The 21,845-nt window shown below is 40.2% G+C and overlaps 2 protein-coding genes across 2 annotated transcripts; one reads left to right on the forward strand and one right to left on the reverse strand.

Moving 5' to 3' along the window:
• Positions 1-4,199: 4,199 nt before the first annotated feature.
• LOC311258680 (mitochondrial coenzyme A transporter SLC25A42-like) lies at positions 4,200-11,056 on the reverse strand. Its single transcript, XM_084355187.1, has 8 exons — positions 10,735-11,056; positions 10,135-10,284; positions 8,303-8,414; positions 8,006-8,031; positions 7,261-7,427; positions 6,290-6,406; positions 6,008-6,159; positions 4,200-5,872 (listed from the first exon to the last, which is right to left on the reverse strand). Exons 2-8 carry the CDS (start codon positions 10,219-10,221, stop codon positions 5,547-5,549), a joined length of 987 nt encoding a protein of 328 aa, XP_084211313.1. The 5' UTR covers positions 10,222-10,284; positions 10,735-11,056; the 3' UTR covers positions 4,200-5,546.
• Positions 11,057-11,692: 636 nt separating this feature from the next.
• Positions 11,693-20,799, forward strand: LOC311259204 (MAU2 chromatid cohesion factor homolog). The gene is made up of 18 exons (XM_084356186.1): positions 11,693-11,966; positions 12,282-12,365; positions 12,563-12,658; positions 12,941-13,035; positions 13,547-13,574; positions 13,775-13,930; positions 14,148-14,294; positions 15,528-15,618; positions 15,723-15,826; positions 15,975-16,052; positions 16,539-16,604; positions 16,731-16,814; positions 17,322-17,371; positions 17,488-17,565; positions 17,660-17,771; positions 18,971-19,061; positions 19,190-19,317; positions 19,456-20,799. Exons 1-18 carry the CDS (start codon positions 11,733-11,735, stop codon positions 19,528-19,530), a joined length of 1,797 nt encoding a protein of 598 aa, XP_084212312.1. The 5' UTR covers positions 11,693-11,732; the 3' UTR covers positions 19,531-20,799.
• The last annotated feature ends 1,046 nt before the right edge of the window (positions 20,800-21,845 follow it).

Consider the following 21,845-nt stretch of genomic DNA (forward strand, 5'->3'; position numbering starts at 1 on the left):
ATGCAAAGTCTGTCAGAGCCTTCTCCGACCGTCCACCCACCACCACCCACCACCCACCCCCAGCCTTCTTTACTCTCGCAGAAGAAATACATACATGTTTATAAATGGGCACACACACACACACACACACACACACACTCAGTGAGGCCTGGGTAGGGAGCCCCTTTCCTTGTATGTGCTCCATCTGCAAACATGTGAGGGTACATGGTGTGATGAAGGAAATAAATAAGCAGAAATCACTCGTAAAATGTGATCGCCTACATTAAAATCCATGAATAGCGCTGCAATCTTACAGCTTTTACTTGCAAGAGGCTGTATTTTAGACAAAATATGTCATATTTTGGGTATGAAGTAAGATAAATTAATGTCTCTCACTAAAATCATAATTTTCAGGGGGAGGTTTTGAATTGAAATCTTGCATCTCAGAAGAAAGACTGGAAAAAGGAGATAAAATAAAGGTGCAGTGTGTCGTGTGAGGAAAGAAAGAGAAAGATCTTCATTGACTGATTTTTTTTTTATGCCTAAAGAAACTAATTAAACAAACTCTGTTTGTTTCCCTGACTGAATAAACAAACTGACCTTAAAGGACAACACAATTTCATACTGTTTTACTTTGTACTTTATATGTGGCGGACCCTGCCAACTTTCTAGCTTCAAACAGAGTTCTGGGACCTTATTTTCCTCTGAGAACAGCTTGTTTATTCACTTTATGGAAAATTTCTGCGTTTGTATTATCACCTCATTAGTATTGTAAATATTACAATTCTGAGTTTAAATTTCTTCCCCAAAACCACGTAGTGCCCCTTTAAGTCAGATGCATTATACTTACTGTGTAATCATAATAATGGCCTTCTAGTTTTGCACCATAGTTCACATTAACACTCATCTTAACTTCCCATGACCTTGACACTACCTTGACAGGCAGTAGCAGAAAACTGACCTCCTTTCCAGCCTGATTGCAAAAAAAAAAAAGATTTTGTACCTCATGCTCCACACAAACACAAATTCTATTTAAATTTTCCACTTGGGCATCTCTATTAAATCAGCCTCCCATCCCTGGCTCTTATTTCTTCTCGCTGCTGGTCTCCACCTCTCATCTGTTTCACCTGATCCAGAGATCGGGAAAGGGGGGAAGCTACAACTCATTTAGCGTCGAATCTGCTCAAATGCCAAGTGGTGAAAATGTCATCTGCAATACAAGCACACACACCTATACATTTACTCTCTTTAAATGCAAACACTCCATGCAAATGAATGCGGTACCCCCCTCGGGGCTCGAAACTGTATGTGAGTGTGTGTGTGTGTGTGTGTGTGTGTGTGTGTTTGCCTGGATTTATGTGCATCAGATTTATGCGTGCTATAGTTTCACAACCCGGGATTGAAGGAGTCTCCATTTGTATGTGTGTATGTGTGAAAAAGTGTGTGTGTTTGTGCCCCCTCATCTGCACTTGAAGCAGCCGTTTGGAGCCTGTATTTGATTGAGTGAAGGCCAACGCAGCCTGAACACTCCCTCTAATGGAAGAGTGGAGCCCAGCAGCTCAGTAATGCACTGACCCCAGAGCTTTTACAACGCTGCCAGCCGATAAGTGGCAATATGCTGGATCTTATAAAATTAACAAGACTGAGCTATGGGGAGAGTGAGCTGTGAGGTTGTGTGAGAGAGGATGACGTTCCTATAGCACTTGTAAATATCAGCACGAATGCACGGTGGGATTATAGCTGTTCTTGACTGAGTTTTACAGCCACGGCAGCCTGATTAGGTGGTTTTTTTTTTACTCGTTTCTTGGCTTTTTTAAGGCAAGTTTACGGGGAGACGTTTACAGGCCCGTTTATGTTAGATAAAACGCCTCTCAAGGCGTTTTAATGCTGCTGAATTTATTAAAGATACGGTGGGAGCCAGGTGCTCGAGAAGCTAACACTGAGCTGACCTTCAAAGTGACGGCAACTGGATTCCAGCCAGTGTGGCTTTTGCAGGGCACCACGGGGGTGTGTGAGCGTGTGTGTATATGCATATGTTTACCGTACACTCCCCCCTTAGCCTCCTGTGGTGTGACATCCACAGCGTGAGCTCAAAGTCAAACGGCACCTATACCTGGTTCTGCTCAGGCCTCGTCCAAACAGAACACAACGGCTCATGCAAAATGATACTGCAGCCGCAGCCGCCGTTTGCAGCATCCGAATGTGATTTGGTTCTGAGAAGGGCTTTATTCCTGTGTGCCTCCCAGCGTAACCTCCTCACCTTTCTCACACAGGCTCAGGCGGGGTTTTGCGGTTAGTGGGAAAGCTGTATTTGTGTGCATATTCGCCCATATACTGTGCATTTATGTGTGTGTGTGAACAGCTATTGTCTGCCAGTGCTCCAGCAGGGGCTTCAAAGTGAATTATTCATGCGAGATTTGAATACATGCAAATGGTTCACTCCCCTCTCCTGGCACAGATCCAGGTTACCTATGGCAACGGCGCCTTCAAGAAGCATCTTTGCACCCCCTCCTCCTCCTCCTCCACCTCCTCCTCCTCCTCCTGCTTCTCTCAGGCACCCACCCCCCGAACCATGTTATCCACCCAGTGGTATTGTTTCGATTGTTGCAATACCAGGCTGGGTGGCTGCACACTGTGGGGTGGCAGGATATCCCATAATTCACAGTCAAGGTCAGAATGAGAGATGGAAGAATGGAGGGTGGACAGACTTAGAGAGGGATGGAAATCCTTCCATCCAGCTGCTCGGATGGGAAGTTGAGGAGACGACACTCAGCAGCTGGTGGAGGAAAGGTTTTCAGGTGGCGGAGGATGCTATCACCAATGCGACGAAGCGGGCACACACTCACCTGCTATTCAGATTCAGTCGCGGCTCATGCGCACTAACCAGTGCAGCAAAAAAAGGATGAGCACGGAAATATGACTGCCTTTGAATGCAGCACACTGCCACTCAAATGTATTTTTATACATTTGAAATACTAATCTGGATGTCATTAATAGATGAAGGAAATATTTTAAACTTTGTAAAATAGAAATTTGCAGTGTTAGATAATTTATCGAAAACAAAATACATTTTGATTTAGAATTTTGGTCGATGTGTGTGACTGCTTCTGTCTTGTTTAATCTATTTGATGGAATTGTAAATAATAAAGGTGTTACAATTTTTAATAAATGTGTTGCGTAAAATCATTTTTGTTTTTTTAGCGTTAATCTATAATTACGACTCATTTCTGGGTATTTTTGGGAACTGTGTAACTATTTTTTAACCAAATGTTTTGTCGGTGCACATAAATAATCCAAAGGTTTTCAATAAATATGAACAAATATTATGCAAAGATGGGGCATGACTTTTTCTCACAAATTTCAGTTTATGATAATTCTCTTTCAATTGCACTATAACACCATAATTCTGACTTTGGTGCATCTTAGCATAGAAATAAATAGAAGAAACGCACTACATGAATTATTTATGTCACGTTTCAGTGTGTAATAAGCCTCTTTACTGTTTTGTAGTACATTTATATTAATTCAATAATTTTGCTGTATTAAATATAAATGTTTCGTAACATTACCTCATGGGGAACAGTATTTTCAACATTCAGTGAGTTGATAATATTTTACACCTAATGTTTGAATCAAATAAAACACAGAAGGGTAAAATAACATTAAAAGTTGTGTCAGTGAGCAGAGGGCAGGTCAAGTTCAGGCCACGAGGTTATCAGAGCCTAACTAACCTCCATGATGGTCCAGGAGGCTCCGAGAAGAGTCGCCACTCGATGCTGCCATCTACTGTTGGTGAATGGATAGGTGGTCTCTCTCTCTCACACACACACACACACACACACACACATGCAGGTCAGATATGATTAATCAAATTTAGGTATTACACACACTGTAATTTTACATCATTATATATGACATATTGCAGATAATTTATTTTATTCATACTTTAAGTCATAACATTTCACCTGTCTTTGAGGAGAATCAGTGCAAACAGAGAAAAAACACATGATTTATAAAGTGGAAATGTAATTAAGACCAAAAAACATCCGTTATTTTACCATTAAAACATACTATCTTTGTTCGGTCAGTAAAAACGTATTATATCAATCCCAGTCCAGTTCAAATGTCTAAATTAAGACAGTCTTTCATGTCGCTGATGTTGTGACTAGCTCTGCTTATCACATGGCACCCTCAAGTGGACACAAGGACTCATTGCTCTCTGTTGTTGATGGACACTTTATTTCATGGTCGGTTAAACTTGGAGCAACTTTAAAGTCTTTGGAAATAGTGTATCTTTGAAATTTACATTAGCAGTGAAAGTATAATTATGCCTTAAAGGTGCACTACGTAGTTTTGGAGAAGACATGTTTATCAGAAGACGGAGATCTTCATTGACTATTGTTATTTTTTTTTACGTCTAAACAAACTAAATAAACAAACTGACCTAAAAGGACAACTCGATTACATACTGTTTTACTTTGTTTCTATGTGGCGGACCCTGCCACCTTTCCAGCTTCAAACAGTGCTCTGGGCACCTTATTTTCCTGAGAACAGCTCGTTTATTCAGTTATGAAGAGAATACATATTTCTGAGTTTGTATCATTACCTCGTTGACTTTGTAAATATTAAAATTCTGAGTTTGAATTTCTTCTCCAAAGCTAAACAGTGCACGTTTAACCGCATGAGACGTATGACTGAGTTTAGTGCTTTGGCATATTTTAAAACTTTCAGGTAAACAATACTTTACAATCAAGTTAAAGCGATGATGAACCCAGCTGAAAAATATGAAAGCTTAATATGCATATAAACAAAGAATGTGTTATATATTTAGATTTATTTCTTATATATTTGATTAGACTCCACTGATTAGACATTTTAATACGACATCACACCTCCTCAGTGCTGGATGAAACTGCAGTCCTGCTGACACGATCACCCTCCTTCCGTACAATCATTCGCTCCGTGTACATCAGTTCAATCCATATAGGCACCGTCATAACGTTGAGCATGAAAACAAAACATATTACACAATCAACCATTCGTTACAAATCGTAAAACTGCGTCATCAAGCAATTTAAAATCATGAAAAATAAAAAATGAAATGTGATTAAAACAAAAATAAAATCTCTCTCAAAATTAAAAGCAATGAAACTCATTAAAAGTACTCAGTTGAAAGAACAATACAGGTTTAACAAAGTGCAAGCATTATCTTATTAACACAAAGTCCTCTAAATCCAAAACAAACCCAACTTTATCCACCTTTAATCACTTCAGCCACCTTGATGGTGTCATGATTTCAAAATAAAATTGTGATTGTGCGATCGACAGTTTTAAGACACCTCTTATTTGTCTCCTGACTCTCTCGGTGTGACTGTGCGTTTAAAAAGTGTTTCTTTGTGCACATCCCCCTCATCTGCTCCTCTGACATCCTGTCTGAAGGTGGCGTGCAGGAGTCGATCCTGCACTGACCTATGGACACTTATTATTGCCACGTGTCAGAGTTGACCACCTCCCTCAAATCAGTCTCATCTGTGCTGTTCGGTGCCCCTCTGTCACCTCCGACTGATTCAGTGGGTGAAGTAGTTCATCTGATGCAGTTTGAGCAGAAGGCTTTGCGTGATGTCAAACGTGGTGAAGCTAACTCCAACAGCGATGGGCCCCTTGAGCCAGTTCATGCTCAGGCCCTTGTAGAGTCCACGTATAACTCCCTCCTGTGTTACGATTGCACGCATGGTCCCCAGAATTGTGACGTACGATGAGCCGGTAACGCCGGCCGTTTGCATGCGCCGACGTACCACATCAAGAGGGTATGAGGCGGATTGTCCAATCAGGCCTGCGCAGGCACCGAAAGCCAAGCGCTCGTGGGGGTATGGTTGGGACCTCCTTGTTTTTTCTAGAACGAGAACAGGAAACAAAGAAAGAAAGAGTTCAACTTCTAAATGACACATTTTTAGTAAGCTAAACATCCAAAATGTCACTTTACTGGACTGAATGCCGACATTGAAAGAAAAGCATTTATAATCAGTACCTGTGTGAAGCTTCTTGAGGGTCTCATATGTAAAAAATGTGATTCCTGCATATGGGATGACACCCAGGATAGTGGGAGTGAAGCCTCTGTAAAGGGTCTTCACACCTTCCTCTTGGGAGATGCGCACAAAAACGTGCATGATGTTGCTGTACCTGTGGAAAGGAAACACAAAACTATTTTTAAAACCATTTACCATTATGTATGCCTGCTAGGAAAGATAGCAATGGGACTAATACACTCAAAAGGGTTAAAGGGACCCCTTGGTGCATGTTATGTGCTTACATTTCTTTGGCTGTGACTGCCATCCTGGCTCGCACCATGTCCAAAGGGTAGGTTAGCATAGCAGCAGTGGTGCCGGCCAGAGAACCAGCCAGGAGGCGTGGGAAAGGAGGCAGAGCTCTGAAACAAGCAACACAATAATCGGTAATAAGTAATGATACAAAAAGCTAGAGTCTACAGCCACGCTACGCTGGCTCTACTTTGGCACTTTGCTGCTTGAAGCTAAATGCTAAGGTCACCACGCTAACATGCCCAAAGTGACAATTCTAACGTGCTGATTTTTAGCCAAGTGTAAACCCACCGTGACATCACCCGTTAGTTTGTAGACATGGAGCATGTACAATATTTACCATGTTCACCATCATACCTCCTTTTTTTATAGTTAAAAGGAGACATATTATGCTCATTTTCAGGCTCTTAATTTTATTTTGGGTAACTATTAGAATAGTTTACATGCTTTAATGCTCAAAATATGCATCAGTGTCCTCATACTGTCCAGTACTTCAGCACTGTAATCCCCCCCCTGTCAGAAACACTCTGTCTAGCTCCTGTCTCTTTAAGACCCCCTCCCGAATAGACTGCTCTGATTGGTCAGGTCACACACGCCTGATCCAGCACTGCTCACAATAACTCAAGTCGGTTCTGTCATGTTTTCAGCTTTCCATTAGCTTCACTTTTACCATAAATATGGCATTAATTATGCAAATGTCTGACATTGTGACATAGTGTGATGTCATAAAGTCACGGAATTAAAGGCAGCACTACTGATGAGGCGTTTCAGCAGTGTTTTCTGTGGGAGAGAGGAGCTTCTGTTGATGCAGACTTTGGGCTTTTTAACTTTCAGGATCTTTTACATGCACAAGAAGCTATAAGACACTGAAGGAAAGGAAAAAAAACAAAAAAGCGTAATAGGTCTCCTTTAAATGAATGAATGAATTAAAAATCTACTACTGAAAGACAAATTCTCTACTCACTTTCCCTGGTATCCGTAGTAGCTTCCCAGTTGTTTTTTGTACTGTTCGTGTGAACAGAACTGGATGGCAGCGTACGGCATGACCCTCACCATGGTAGCAGAGTTTCCCCTCCACAGACTGAGCAGCCCATCCTTCATGTAAGTGCAGTAGATGAGTCTGAAGGCCTCCTGGTGGTAGAGAATATGTTTGGTCAGGAGCAGAGATAGATGCTCCTTACATTTGCCACGTATATACATTTAACATGGTAGTCTTAAAATCTTAAAGGTGCAATATGTAAGAATTGGCCACCTGTCATAATCATACTCCAAACAAATAGGGGGCGGCATATCACCAGTGTAACTGCTGCCAACTGTAGCTGCCATTAGCTAGTTAGCTCAGTTAGCCTTGCAGCTAGTGGTCGTATTAGCTGACTCTACACAGACTGGGAGCTCAGAGCACAGGAGGAGTTTTGGTGTTGTTTACTATTGGACTATCACCCTAAAGTGGCTAGCTGGTTAGCATTACTATATTTATTTATTTGGTCTGTTGCTCGTCTTCTCAGTCACTGAAACACAAAAACTACTCAATAAAGAATTGAATAAAAGAAAGAAAAGAAAGAAACATTCATGAGAGAAACTGTGACCACCAAATGTTTTTTGTAGCCATTTTCATTTTTCGTCCTGGCTGCCAGTTGTGTTTGTACTAATGTATATAAAATAAGGTAAATTAAGACAAACTTGCAGCTAAGATGTAAACATTAACTCACCTTGGCTGAGAATCTGTTTGAGGACACTGTGGAACAATGAAAGGAGACACGGTAAACTTGAGGGTTAAACAGCACTCTCTCTCACGCAGGCTAAACATCGACTAAGAGGATTAGCAATTAGTTAAAAACAGTTCCCCCGAAAACTCTGGTACAAACAGGAGAACAGTGGACGCATTTTCTTTGGAGTGTTATGCACAGAAGAGAATTTAACTCGCTTACATATACAGTATATAGCAGCTTTTGTCTGTGTGCAGATTCTATATTTAGAAAGAAATCTTTCTGTGGAGTTATTCTTGCCTTGGAAAATGATCTTGGTCCGATCAAGAGGCGCGATAACTGTTTTGGCTACGGCTCCAGCAAATGCCCCACACAGCAGGGAGTCCAGCGCCGTCCCTGTGGGCCTCAAGTCCTGTTTGGACACACATACAGAAGACATTTAGTCACGTTGACACTGATACACGCTGACCCTTAAGATAAATTCCAGATAACTTTGAAACCTTACACTGGATCACTTTTTTTTTGTGAGTTTAATAATATATCTCTCATTATGTAGCTGTCTATCTGACCCTTATAAATATGTAGAGCAGATGTCACATGATTATCAGCACAAACACTCCTTCAGCAACAGCACAGTAAAATCTGCACGTGGATTACAGCCAGAGTGGCTCAACGGTTATGACAAAATCACAAGAGATAACGCCGACTGACGCTTCACTGAGGCCGTGCTGTTTGTTTGTGTGCGTCAACAGTATTCATTCAGCTGGAAGGAACAGTTGGACCCAATAAACAATCCCAGAAACTGATAAGAAAAGCATTTGGCAGGAATAACAAGCAGGTTTCACAACTTTAACCGGGACAGTGAGTACATAGCTGTGGATCTCACTCTTTTGAACCATTACAACCATGAAACTGACCTACTTAGACATATTTTTTGTCTGGGGTCAGCTGCTGTTAATTTAAAATAAACATTTTATATTAAAAATGTATGTTGTATCTTGTATGTTGGCAATTATGCGACACTACAGTAAACACCTTCCATGACCGACCTCATTCAATGCCACCTATTGTATTGCTTTGCAAACTAAGGCCAGCTTTAGATTAGCTGGCACCTGCCTTCTATTTACAGCATCACACCGGTTGAGGCATGTCCTTTAAAAGTATGTATAGTACCAGGAAGGCTTGAGTGTATGTGGCAACAACACTGAGCAGAGCCTGGGAGTCACGCAGTATGGCTTGTTTCAGGATTTATGGTAAACAAGTTAGGCAAAAGGAGAATAACAGAGTATTCTCACAAATTGCACATTTTAATGGAATTTAATGTTGTTGTTTTTTTTGTTTTTGTTTTAAAAAAAGGGGCACTATGTAGTTTTGGAGAAGAAATTAAAACTCAGAATTTAAGATTTACAATATTAATGAGGTAATAATACAAACTCAAGAAATATTTATTTGAATAAACAAGCTGTTCTCAGAGGAAAATAATGTCCGCAGAACACTGTTTGAAGCTAGAAAGGTGGCAGGGTCCGCCAAATTTAAACAGAGTAAAACAGTATGAAAATGTGTCGTCCTTTAAGGTCAGTTTGTTTATTCAGTCATGGAAACAAAGAGAATTTGTTTATTTAGTTTGTTTAGGCATAAAAGAACAATTAGTCAGTGGAGATCTTTCTTCCCTCACACCACACCTTTATTTTTCTCCTTTTTCCAGTCTTTCTTTTGAGATGTAGGATTTCAATTCAAAACCTCCTCTTGAAAATTACGATTTTAGTGAGAGACGTTAATTCATCTTACTTCATATTCAACAGAATTAGACTGTGTTGTCCTTCAAGGTCAGTTTGTTTATTCGGTTTATTCAGTCACAAAATCGAATACAGTTGGTTTAATCAGTTTGTTTAGGCATTTAAAAAAAAAAACAGTCAATAAAGATCTTTCTCTTTTGATTAAAATTCCTTCCCCAAAAAACCACATAGTGCACCTTTAAATGCACTGTTATCACGCAAATGGCCTATTTTGTCCTACTTAAGCTTTTGTAAACAATCCACATCCAAGCTCCTATAACGTGCCATAACAAGTGAGAACTCGACTCATTTGTACTCCAGCAGAGGAAACGACTGAGTCCTGGGAGACACACTCACCTCTGCCTGGCTGGGTGGTGGCAGGGCCAGCACAGTGGCCTGGGCCACAGGCAGGCGGCTCTGATGGTCGTTCACACGGTGGGCCATGTGTGCCCTTCACAGATCACCCAGGCTGTCGACACACTCAGTCACTCATCCAGGGAGGGCCTGCTGCAGGGACACATATGTGAGGAAATATTATTGTACCATTAAAACACATTTTATTTAACACAACAGCCTGCCGTGTCGCACTGCCTCCTCTGTATTTTTTTTTTTTTTTTTTTAACAAAATGCGACTGCGTGATTACGTGCACGTATCATTCCCAACACACACAAACGAGCCTGGCTTGTAAACAGGGTGTTGCATTACAAAAGCTCTGCTGTTTAATCCGTCGTAACCTTCCAGCACAAAAACAAACACACTGTACATATTTATAAATCAATCCAGCCTACACAAATATGTCCTGAAGTAATGCGTGCGAATAACTTCAAGACCACACCTCAAGTAAACTGCCAATCATAGTTACGCAATTAAAAATAATAATAATAGATAAACAGGCCCATGCATTGTTATTGCAGTTCAATCAGGACATTAATTGATTAAATGCTGCATTTTGGTACCTTCGTCTGTTCAACAGGACCCCGTGTTTACAGTTTCTTCGCTGTGTTATGTCGGTCACCAGTCTGCCATGCACGATCCTGCACACATTTCTTGTTTGCTCGCTGGAGGCTGGGCTGTCGCTCTTTTAACTTACAGCAAGCTGGGAGGTGTCTTCACGTCTTTTCACGTTGTTGACGTTCCCGGAGATAAATGCAAAAAGACAAATGTCAAAGCTGCGACAGAGCGTTTTGTCTATTTATAGGCGACGCCTGCGAGAAAAGTCTGCTGCTATCTGACACTGCGCACAAGATTATTTGGGCTTTTCAAGGTCTTAAAGAAACTGGGACAGCGTTCACCATTATTTGGACTACAAGATCCATGAGCGAGTCTCGTTGCTTGGATGAAATCTCGCGAGGTTATCCTCAACATTGGGTTGCCAGGTTCGCTTACATGTTACATAAATGGTACTCGGGCTGTTGCCATGATTAAATATATGTTCGTACAGACAGAACAATTTGAGTTTCAGAGGAGTTTCAACTGACCGTAACCTTTAAGAAATACTTTAATGTTATGGGTGACCCATAGCACTCCATATGGTTACCTGGAAGCCTGTATAAATAACTTTACAGTATATTTTACATATTAAACCTTATTTTGATAGATATATTTAAGAAAAAATGTCTTTTTTTAAAAAAAGGAACAGGGTAAAGTAAAAGTATAATGCCACACAAAATTGAAATTATTCAAACTTCAAGTGCCTCAAAATAAAATAGCTAAATTAATTTATACATTGTATTTTTTTTTATTAGTTATTATTTTAAAATATTGTAACTAGTATAGAGTCTTTTATGAAACAGCGTTACAGTTTCCCCGTTATACATGATTAAATGTTAACTTAAAAGAAGAAAATAAAACACAAGGGAAGGGTTGAGGCTTGTTGTTGTGGGTTCTACATCACCGAACCTGGCAACCCGGGAGTCTCGCCACAGCGCTGAAAAACTTGTTGTTGTCGGGGAAAATGGCGTCAAACGTAGAGGCCCCGGAGCGCTGGTATCTCGCCCTACTCGGCTTTGCGGAACATTTCCGAACCTCCAGTCCGCCAAAAATCCGACTATGTGTGCACTGTCTCCAGGCAGTGTTTCAGTTTAAGCCCCCACAGAGGATTGAGGCCCGGACACATCTTCAATTGGGCTCGGTTCTTTACCACCACACCAAGAACAGCGAGCTGGCCCGCAGCCACTTGGAGAAAGCGGTGAGGGACGTTCGATGTAGGAAACAACGGGGATGCAGCGGAGAAGGGGACGGGTGTAGGCCACAGGCTGAAAAAACTGGCCAGCGGCCGAAATACTTGAATAGACGGTCATTCAGGAAGGCCACATTTGTAAAGAAGTTGAAACATACGATGTGTTGTAGTTTTTGTTAATATACATTCGTCCCGAGTCGGCCGCTTCGGCTCTTTTTCCTTTGCTAGCTAACGTTAGCCGCTGCATGGGATTATTTTTTTCCATAAAGATAGCAAACACCGACATTATGACGCGGCTAACATATCATATCTTTTCTTTTGCAGTGGTTTATATCTCAACAAGTCCCTCAGTTTGAAGATGTCAAATTTGAAGCTGCCAGCATTTTGTCTGAACTCTTCTGCCAACAGGTAAGCTAATTTTTTTTATTTGAAGTAACGTTGACGTTAGTTATTATCGTGAGTTTGTATTAACATTAGCTCAGCTGCACTACAATGAAGTGAAATGTACAAGGTATTAGAAGTTGTGTATGTCATGATGCATTCTTGGTAGGCTTTGCATTGGTGTTTATTATTGACTAATGATCCTTTTTCAATCAATGTTTCAGAATTTGGTTGACTCTGCAAAACCCCTACTGCGCAAGGCCATCCAGATTTCACAACAAACACCATACTGGCACTGCAGACTGTTGTTCCAGTTGGCTGTATGTATTATTATTGTTATTGTTTGTGCAATAGTATCAATATGCACCTTTTTTAAGGGGTGAAATTGTTTCACAAGTCATTTTTCTGTACAGCAGTGTCCAACAGTGTTAGAGTTGATATTTCACAACAGCTGTAATAACATGCTGGTAGTTAGTTTTAGTGCTGTTTGCTCACACTTGGTGCTTTGTTTTGTTGTAGTTAGATTTTGCTGGAGTCCAGACTTTGTGTCCAAGTAGTAAAAGAGTCTCCAATGACGACAGGAATGTTCTCGTCTCTTTCAGCAACTTCATACTCTGGAGAAGGACTTGGTGTCAGCATGTGACCTGCTGGGGGTTGGAGCCGAGTACGCCCGAGTGGTTGGGTCAGAATATACCAGGTAAATGTCACCCAATCCTCTGTTGACTGAATATTTAAGGGTTTTAGTGGCAAGCTTCTTACACCTCCAACTTCATTACACATCACTGTTCATCTGGGGCACACTGAAACAAAATGGCGATAGAGCGAGTAAGAGTAATGTATATGTTTTTAATGTACACCCACACAGATCCACTTCCCCTCAGTTTGCATGTGTGTATGGAGGGTTTGCCATCTAAGAGCTGTTCCAAACTCAGTAATAGGAAGTGGACTATCTCTTGACAGAAATTCTATTCTTATTACTGACTTCTCATTTCCAGTAACCCTTTACTAAAGCACAACTGACACAGAAAACCGCAAACATTATTTACAGTAATCACATTATATACCCTAATTCCATTTTCTACTTTGCAAATGTAACTTTCGGCTTGTATTTGTGTCATAAATACATAATGTGTTGTGAATTAAAGGCAAAACATTAATGTTCCCATTTCACTGAAAATATGATCACTCAGTGGTTTTTTGCTTTTCAGGGCATTGTTTCTCCTCAGTAAAGGAATGGTGAGTAATCTTTTCTGCTTTAACTTTTTATTCTGTCTGTACTGTTGCATCATGGTAGTATTAATTGTTTTATTTTCAAACACATTTCAAAACTCCTTGCACCATTATATTTTTTGTGTCTATTACTTATCTTTCTTATTCAACAGTAGAGTTACACCAATCATGTTTTGATTGTGGCAATGTTTTTTTTTATCTTTTAGTTGCTGCTAATGGAGAGGAAGCTTGGGGAGGTGCATCCTCTACTCACACTGTGCGGAACTATTGTAGAAAACTGGCAGGGAAACCCCATCCAGAAGGAGTCCCTGAGGGTCTTCTTCCTGGTCCTTCAGGTCACACACTACCTGGATGCTGGACAGGTAGGATAACCAGTCTGGAAGGGCTGGATAAAGTGGGACGGAGTTGTTCAGAGGGGTTTAAATGAGGGTACTTAAAAACACATAGGAAATTCATTGATTAGCATGCATGCACATATTGATTTCTTTAAGGGATTAGGGATGGTAAATCAGTTCTGATGTCAGGATGTCTCAGACTACATGAAGCTGAGATGGGATGTATCTTATCACGTCTCTCTAGGTGAAGAGTGTGAAGCCATGTCTGAAGCAGCTGCAGCAGTGCATCCAGACCATTTCTACACTCCACGACGATGAGATTCTGCCCAGCAACCCAGCTGACCTCTTCCACTGGCTGCCCAAGGAGCACATGTGTGTGCTCGTCTATTTGGTAATGCCACTTCTCTTTTTTTCCCCGTCAACAGTTATAGCCTTTTCAAAACAACACTGGGGCAGTCTTTGCTTAGATTTTCCCTCACTGTGCGTTGTAAACAAACCTGCACTCTTAAAGGAATAGTTCACTCTAGAATGAAATTCAGTCATTATCGACTCACCCTCATGCTGATGAGAAGTCCGGTGCAGTCTTATTACTCAAAGTGCAGCTGGAGACCCGCGGGGGTACCTTCCGGCAGCAGTAATCCATAAAACAAACTTAAATGGCGTCCGAGATGAAAAGGTCCATAAAACTACACAAAAACTTTGTGATATTCCTCCATACTGCTCGTCCGCTGCAATCCAAGTGACCTGAAGTGGCGACATCCAGAGTTTACTCGAAACAACGTCATTTAGTACATTTTTCTAGCCTAAACAGTCACTATGCTATATTGGTCTGGAGGCACGCTCCCGCGTTCACACGAGTCTCCCTCACAGCGTTTGCACTATGGAAGCCGTGCCAGACAAGATCAACGAGACTTGCGATAGATACACACCGGTATTTACATCCAGCTGTGAGCAACCGAGCGACACACAAACACAAGAGGGATCTGCCTGCACCAGTGATTTGAAACTTTGAAACTCACAGCTGGATGTAAATACTGGTGTGTATCTATCGCGAGTCTCATTGATCTTGTCTGGCGCGGCTTCCATAGTGGAATCGGCTGCATTTTGGCTATTTTTTAGTGTAATTTAGTGTAGTTCGTTAGTGGTTTTAGGTCTTTGTAGTGAAGAGTCCCTCCTTATAACAGGAAGAGTGTCGGACTATTTTTCCGAAAACTTCTTTTGAGCACTTGTATTTTGAATGTGTGAAATGGAAATTCTATCAAATATTTGATATTCACTGTGTTGGTGTTGTTTTGTACACTATGGTGTCAAGGCAGAGCCTTTTTTAGCCCCTTAGCCTTGGATATAGGTGACAAAACCTACTTATAGTACCTTTATTCAGAGCACATTTTGAAAGGTGAAGAGGAGAGCACAAAGACAAAAGGCCTTGTTATTAATATTTGTTTAGACTGCAAGGAAGCTGTATCTTATAATTGTGTTGGCTGTATATCGCCATGGATAGCTTGATATGACTACAGTGTTGCAGAGATTTAGTCACTTGAAGCTTACAAAAGATGTTTAGCATGCACATTATCAGGAATTGGTTTACAGTGTTAAAAGTGCTCTCTTTCTTGTCTTTTTGCAGGTGACCGTCATGCACTCCATGCAAGCAGGCTATTTGGAAAAAGCCCAGAAGTACACAGACAAGGCTCTAATGCAACTAGAGAAGCTAAAAAGTTCGTTCCTCAACTAATTCTTGTGCTTTATTTAAAAATCATGAATAACTACATTTTACAGTACTTGCTTGTATACGCTTTAAATTTTTATCTCTATGTTTCAGTGTTGGACTGCAGCCCCATCCTCTCTACCTTTCAAGTCATTCTACTGGAGCACATCATCATGTGCCGACTCGTCACAGGCCACAAGGCCACTGCATTACAAGAGGTATATTGTTTCTGTATCTGTGCTCATTACTGGAGTTCTGTTATATTTAATATGGGGCAATCTTGAGAGCTCCATTTTGTAGCATGTCACAAAAATTAATTTTCATGCTTGTGAAAGTGAACACAGACCGTCTGTTCTGTCCACTCAGATCTCACAGGTGTGTCAGCTGTGCCAACAGTCCCCAAGGCTATTCACCAACCACGCTGCTCAGCTTCACACTCTATTAGTGAGTATTTCCATCTTAAATACCGTGTGTGCCTGAGAGTGAGCAGGGATACTTTTGCAAGCCAAGACAAGTTTACAGAGTTTTTTCAGAAAACGGTCACAAATTCAAGTAAAATAAGTAAAACTTGTAATTAGTTTTGCTGTAACGTCCACTGTAAACAAGTCTATGTGAGACATATTTTCGGTGGTCAGTTCTGTTTGACTTCTTTTGCTGTCATTATATGTTTGTAATTATTAAATATTGTTATTGTGTTGTTATCCCCATTTTTATTTCAGTTTTAACCTTGAAAAAAAATGAAACGGATAAAAAACAGTGAAAACTTTATAGACTAAACATCAGAACAAAGGAACTTGCCATGTGAAACAACAGGGTGTTATATTTCCAAAAGCTGTTTAGTCTGAAGTAAACAAACCTTTTAAATACTTCAAATATGTTTTAATGACATACATCTGTAATCATCGATCTATTCATCTTTTTACATCCCAGGGTCTCTACTGTATCTCTGTGAACTGTATGGATAATGCAGAGGCACAGTTTACCACAGCCTTGCGGGTGAGTTTTTCTTTCTTTTTTTTGCCTCTCCTCAAATACTCTCATCAATATCGTCTTCCCTCCTCTCTTTCCTCTACTTCTATTATCTGCTGCTGTCTCAAACATGTTCGATCTGTTGTGTTTCAGCTCACCACACACCAGGAACTGTGGACATACATTGTAACCAACTTGGCCAGTGTCTACATTAGGGAAGGAAACCGACACCAGGAGGTCAGTTAAGTAATAACGGGCCACATCTTTAAAACGCAGCACAGTAATGCAATAAACCAATTCTGGAGGAAGTGGTTAGTGTACATCATATGATGTTTGTGATTTACTTTTTTGTAGGACCTGATCATTATGTCAGCATTGCCAATAGTTTATCTCAGTTTTGTTGTCATTAATGTGTTTGTGAGCCGCAGAGTAGGAAGGAATTGCTCAATGTTAAGCCAAAAGTATGCGTTGTTTGTTGGGATTTAGAACATGCTTGCTATTACAGAGTTTGTCCACCAGAGAGCACTGACAACTGTAAAATGTCTCAGTATAGTACTTTGATAATCAAATATAAGTGATCCTTATCTTCTTTTAAGAACTCAGTCAGTATGTTGAAGTTGTTTTGTTTAAAAGCACACTCACGCACACTTACTTTGATAGAAAGGTAACTGGAGTACATACAACTCCTTAATAACTATGAGGTGCACTTTTAAACATATTTCCTGTTTTTCATTTCTACTTCAGCTTTACAGCCTGCTGGAGAGAATAAACCCAGACCATAACTTCCCAGTGAGGTAGGAGGCCTAAGGCAGTTTGTATATAATGTGTGACAGTACGTTAAAGCAATGCATCTTGTTAAAACTTGCATGGATGATTAAATATACAATCATTGTCGTTGTTTTTGATTCAGCTCCCATTGCCTCCGTGCTGCTGCCTTCTACATCAGGGGACTCCTGTCCTTCTTTCAAGGACGCTACAACGAGGCCAAGTACGACAAATGTTCAATTGTTTCTTGCAAAAAAACACCCCCAGGTCCACCCTGTTCATACTTATGCATGTATATATGTATTGTTGTGTTGCAGACGGTTCCTCAGGGAAACCCTGAAGATGTCTAATGCTGAGGATTTGAACAGACTGACCGCCTGCTCCCTGGTTCTGCTGGGCCACATCTTCTATGTACTGGGCAACCACAGAGTAAGTTCAGCATATGACAAATGTCCCTAAATACAAATACATGTTCAATGAACTGGCCATGCAATATAAATACATATTTACCAGCATTTGATTGATGGCTAATGGGTGCCAGTTTCCTACCCTGTTTGGGCTATGACTGGGGTTGAACACCTGTGTTGGAACAACATGAAGTCCAAACAGACCATTAAAGGATAGGTTCACCCAAAATCTAAATTTAGACATGGAGTCGGGAGAATTTATGTTGACCACAAAACATTTTGTGGAGCTTCACCACAAACCAGAAATTCAGCATTCTCCTAAACAACTGAAGTAGGTGGGGACCAACCATCAACAGAAAATAAAATCAAATGGCTTCCTACAGCTAGTGTAGTTCACCACGTCTGAAGTAGGTGCACATGTTCCACCATGTGTTGAGGGTGTAGATAACATCTTTTCAAATCAATTTCTGATCTCTGGGCTTCTGGAGACTTGGATTACCCCAGACAGCCTGTATGGAGCCATTATGGGAGCTTAAGCAAAGCATGGGGTGCCATTGGTTGGTGTCAGAGCATTCCCCTCCCTTTTCCACCAACGTGGAACCAGTTCTGTTCCAGTTCATGCAGCTAATCTCGAACCATTCAGAGTATTTTGATCCAAAGTGAAGTGGCTCGAAACCTGAAAAGCAGCTAACAATCAGAACTGGAAACCTAAGTGATGCGTCATATTGTACAGGTTGTTGTGCTGTGTGCAACGCCCTTTGTTGATAACACATCCTTGATCACAATGTTCCTGATCAAAACTGATGGAGACTCAGGCTGTTTTGCTAGAAGTCACCAATGTTCCAAGAATCTTGAATTGGAACTGGTTCAAGAACCAGAGCTAATTTGGAGGAAAAAGGATAAGAGACGGGTGATGAAGCAAAAAGTTCTATAAATGTGCCCAGAGAAATTATTTCCCTAATCTGAGAAGCTACAGCAACTGTAAACTTAAATTCCTTTTGCTACAGTAGCTAATTTGAGGTATCACAAATGAATAATTGACAAGGACAAACAAGTGGAAACCCATGATTGTTCCAAAAAATGACCCCTCCTTTGTAGGATGTAATAGCATACACATATTTCAAAACCGTTTCAATGCTATCAGCGTTGACAAAGAAGGATTGTTGTCTAATCATTTCCACCTGTTTTGTTTTCTAAAAAGTTTATCTTTTCTCTTTTTAGGAAAGCAACAACATGGTTGTACCTGCCATGCAGCTGGCCAGCAAGATCCCTGACATGTCTGTTCAGCTCTGGTCGTCTGCACTGTTGAAAGGTATAGTTTCCCATATCCTGGTAAAACATGATTTACGTTTTTAGATTTGTTACAGGTTCACGGTTTAAATAAAATCTCCAGCATTACATTGAGAATACCTTGACTTTGTTTTGTTGTTGTTCTTGCAGACTTGAACAAGGCCCTTGGGAACAACATGGACGCCCATGAAGCGGCCCAGATGCACCAGAACTTCTCCCAGCAGCTGCTGCAGGACCACATTGCTGCCTGCAGCCTACCTGAGCATAACCTCATCAGTGTATGTGAAACAGCATGGTTCATAATGTCTTCTCTTGTTCCATATTGGATTTACATATTTACACTTGTTCACTGTGGTGTATTTATTCTGTGTCTATGTTTTGTAGTTCTTGACAGTATTTCTCTGTATGTTTTTCAGTGGACTGATGGCCCTCCTCCTGTCCAGATCCAAGCCCAGAACGGCCCAACCACCAGCCTCGCAAGCCTGCTATGAGAAACCAGCTGTCAGACTTGCATATGACTGTAGCTGTTTTATTATCATAAGCAACAGATTGATGCCTAACAACCTGCTATCAGACCACTGTAGCTGAGATTTAAGATGATTTTAACAGGTCACAGAGTTCACGTCTTCACTTTATTTGCTTCTCAAGGTTGCTTCCTGATTGTCTGCTATCATATTTTTTAATTGTTGCAAAACAATTACGACTGTTGTACATGTATTTCACGCTCTCCGATGGCACGGATGCTTAAGGGGCACCAGGGCAGGGCCGGACTCTTGATTAGAGTAGCGAAGGACACATAGCGACGTATTACAGGGCTTCTCTGCCTCAGTTGTAGAGAAGCCTGCACTACGTTTGCCTGGTTTCTTTTCCACCTGTTGGAAGAGGGTAGATAGCGGGGCAGTAAAGAAATGTAGAGAAAATTAATTTATTCATGTTGATATTTTTGTAACTGTTGGTAAATATTTTACATCTTGCCTTTTTTTGTAAGGATCCTGTTTGTATGCATGGAAGATACTAATGTGGATTCCCCTGTACACTAGTTTCTGACCTGGGTCGCTGAAAGTCTTGGTAAATCATTTTTGCACAAATCCATATTAGAAAGATTAGAGACACCTTGTAATATATTTTCACACAGTAATCAGTTGAAAAGTTTCACGATTAAAAAAATTGGCAGTGTATCTCGTATTGGGCCAGTGCACAACCCACTGTGTACAGTTCCTCTATGGACCAGGATATGCCTCTGTTGGGTCTGTTCATGAGCAATGTTGAAACATTTCTGGATTTTATATCATTTGGTGGATGAGGGTAACCACATACCATTTAAAGCAACACGTATTTTTTTCAGGTTTCAGAATACATGAATTCCCCATCGCATTCATTTTTACAATTCATGTTTAGACTTTTGGAGCATACAATAATCTTCAGATATTCAAATAGTGAATTTATTTTATTTTGTTGTATTTTAATTTCTCTTGATAGTTCTACTAAATGGTTCCTTTACATTATGTTTGTATAGACTTGCCACTCGTTGAACCTTTATTGTACAGTGACATTTTATAAAGTCAATTTAGTAAAGTGTGATATGTATTTTTAGCTATCCTATGTAGAAATCTCAACGCTTGGTATTTAAGGCACTCTGTAAGGACACAGTTGAAGCTTGAGTACTAGCCATATTCTATCCAATGCCTATGTTTTTAATGCTTACATTGTTTTCAATAATTTTCCAATAAAAATACAATTGAAATTTTGTAATTTCCTCATCAGGTTGTGGCCGTTATTCCATCGAATTGACTTGATTTTTGTGTGCGTGTGTTTGGAAGTTGCTTCATTGCCTGGGTGTGTTCGACGTGAGTTGACACTGCAAAACAAGAGGAAGGAAACGGTGAATACTGCCAGCTGTTTGATGAAGGACTGCACTATTAAGAGTTTGTGGTGAGCAGGTTTTTAAACTACCTGTAGGTGGTGCTAGAGTTGTCAAATGTGTTTACTTGTGTGTAGTTGTGTACTGTTAGTGTTGTCTTCAAGACAAAATATGTTTAAATCAACACTAATGGGCTGAATACTGTTAATATATTTTGCTTAATTCACTTATTATTTAAACTATAAAATCAATTTAAAAGCTGACACTATATAAATGTATACGTGGCTCAAATGCACCACCAAAGCAATTACATACAGCGATTGAATGTAACTAAGTACATTTACTTAAGTACTGTAGTTTTGAGGTATTTGCACTTTACTTGAGTATTTCCATTTTCTGCTACTTTTTACTCCACTACGTTTATTTGATAACTTTAGTTACTAGTTAGTTTGCAGATTACATCCTGCAAGTATATTTATACACATGTATAAATATACTTGTACTTTTAATACTTCAGTACATGTATTGCCAGAAAGCTACTTTTACTCAAGTACTAATCATATGTGTGATTTTCACTTATATCAAATAAATATTTGAACGTGATATCTCAACTTGTACTCAAGTATGACTTTTGTGTACTTTTTCCAACACTGATTATACACTGTATGATTTTCTCCATGCTTAATCAACGCTCTTCAGAATGAATGTACAGGCCAGTGTCATCCATTTGTATTTAAAAACAATTCAACAGGTTTATTACTTCTTTTTAATTCGGGGTACACGCAGGCGCTGGAAATCCTTGAGAGCGCTTGAAGTTTGTGTGTTTTCCTTCAGCATGTCTTCCCTCTGTAGAATGCTATTGTGAACCATCATTTTGGTTGTTTACAGCACAATAACATCTGATTTAATGGGATGGCGTGGACTAATCATTTTAAGTGTGTTTAT

This window comes from Pagrus pagrus (genome assembly GCF_965226575.1).
Source record: "Pagrus pagrus genome assembly, chromosome: 6".
Taxonomy (NCBI): Eukaryota; Metazoa; Chordata; class Actinopteri; order Spariformes; family Sparidae; genus Pagrus; species Pagrus pagrus.

Coding starts and splice junctions, on each gene's coding strand:
- LOC311259204 (XM_084356186.1), top strand. CDS start 11,733: ATGGCGTCAAACGTAGAGGCCCCGGAGCGCTGGTATCTCGCCCTACTC. Junction 16,815..17,321: donor AAGGAAACCGACACCAGGAG/GTCAGTTAAGTA, acceptor TTTCTACTTCAG/CTTTACAGCCTGCTGGAGAG. Junction 17,372..17,487: donor GACCATAACTTCCCAGTGAG/GTAGGAGGCCTA, acceptor TTTTTGATTCAG/CTCCCATTGCCTCCGTGCTG.
- LOC311258680 (XM_084355187.1), bottom strand. CDS start 10,221: ATGGCCCACCGTGTGAACGACCATCAGAGCCGCCTGCCTGTGGCCCAG. Junction 8,032..8,302: donor GACCAAGATCATTTTCCAAG/GCAAGAATAACT, acceptor ATTGTTCCACAG/TGTCCTCAAACAGATTCTCA. Junction 7,428..8,005: donor CAAACAGATTCTCAGCCAAG/GTGAGTTAATGT, acceptor CTCTACCACCAG/GAGGCCTTCAGACTCATCTA.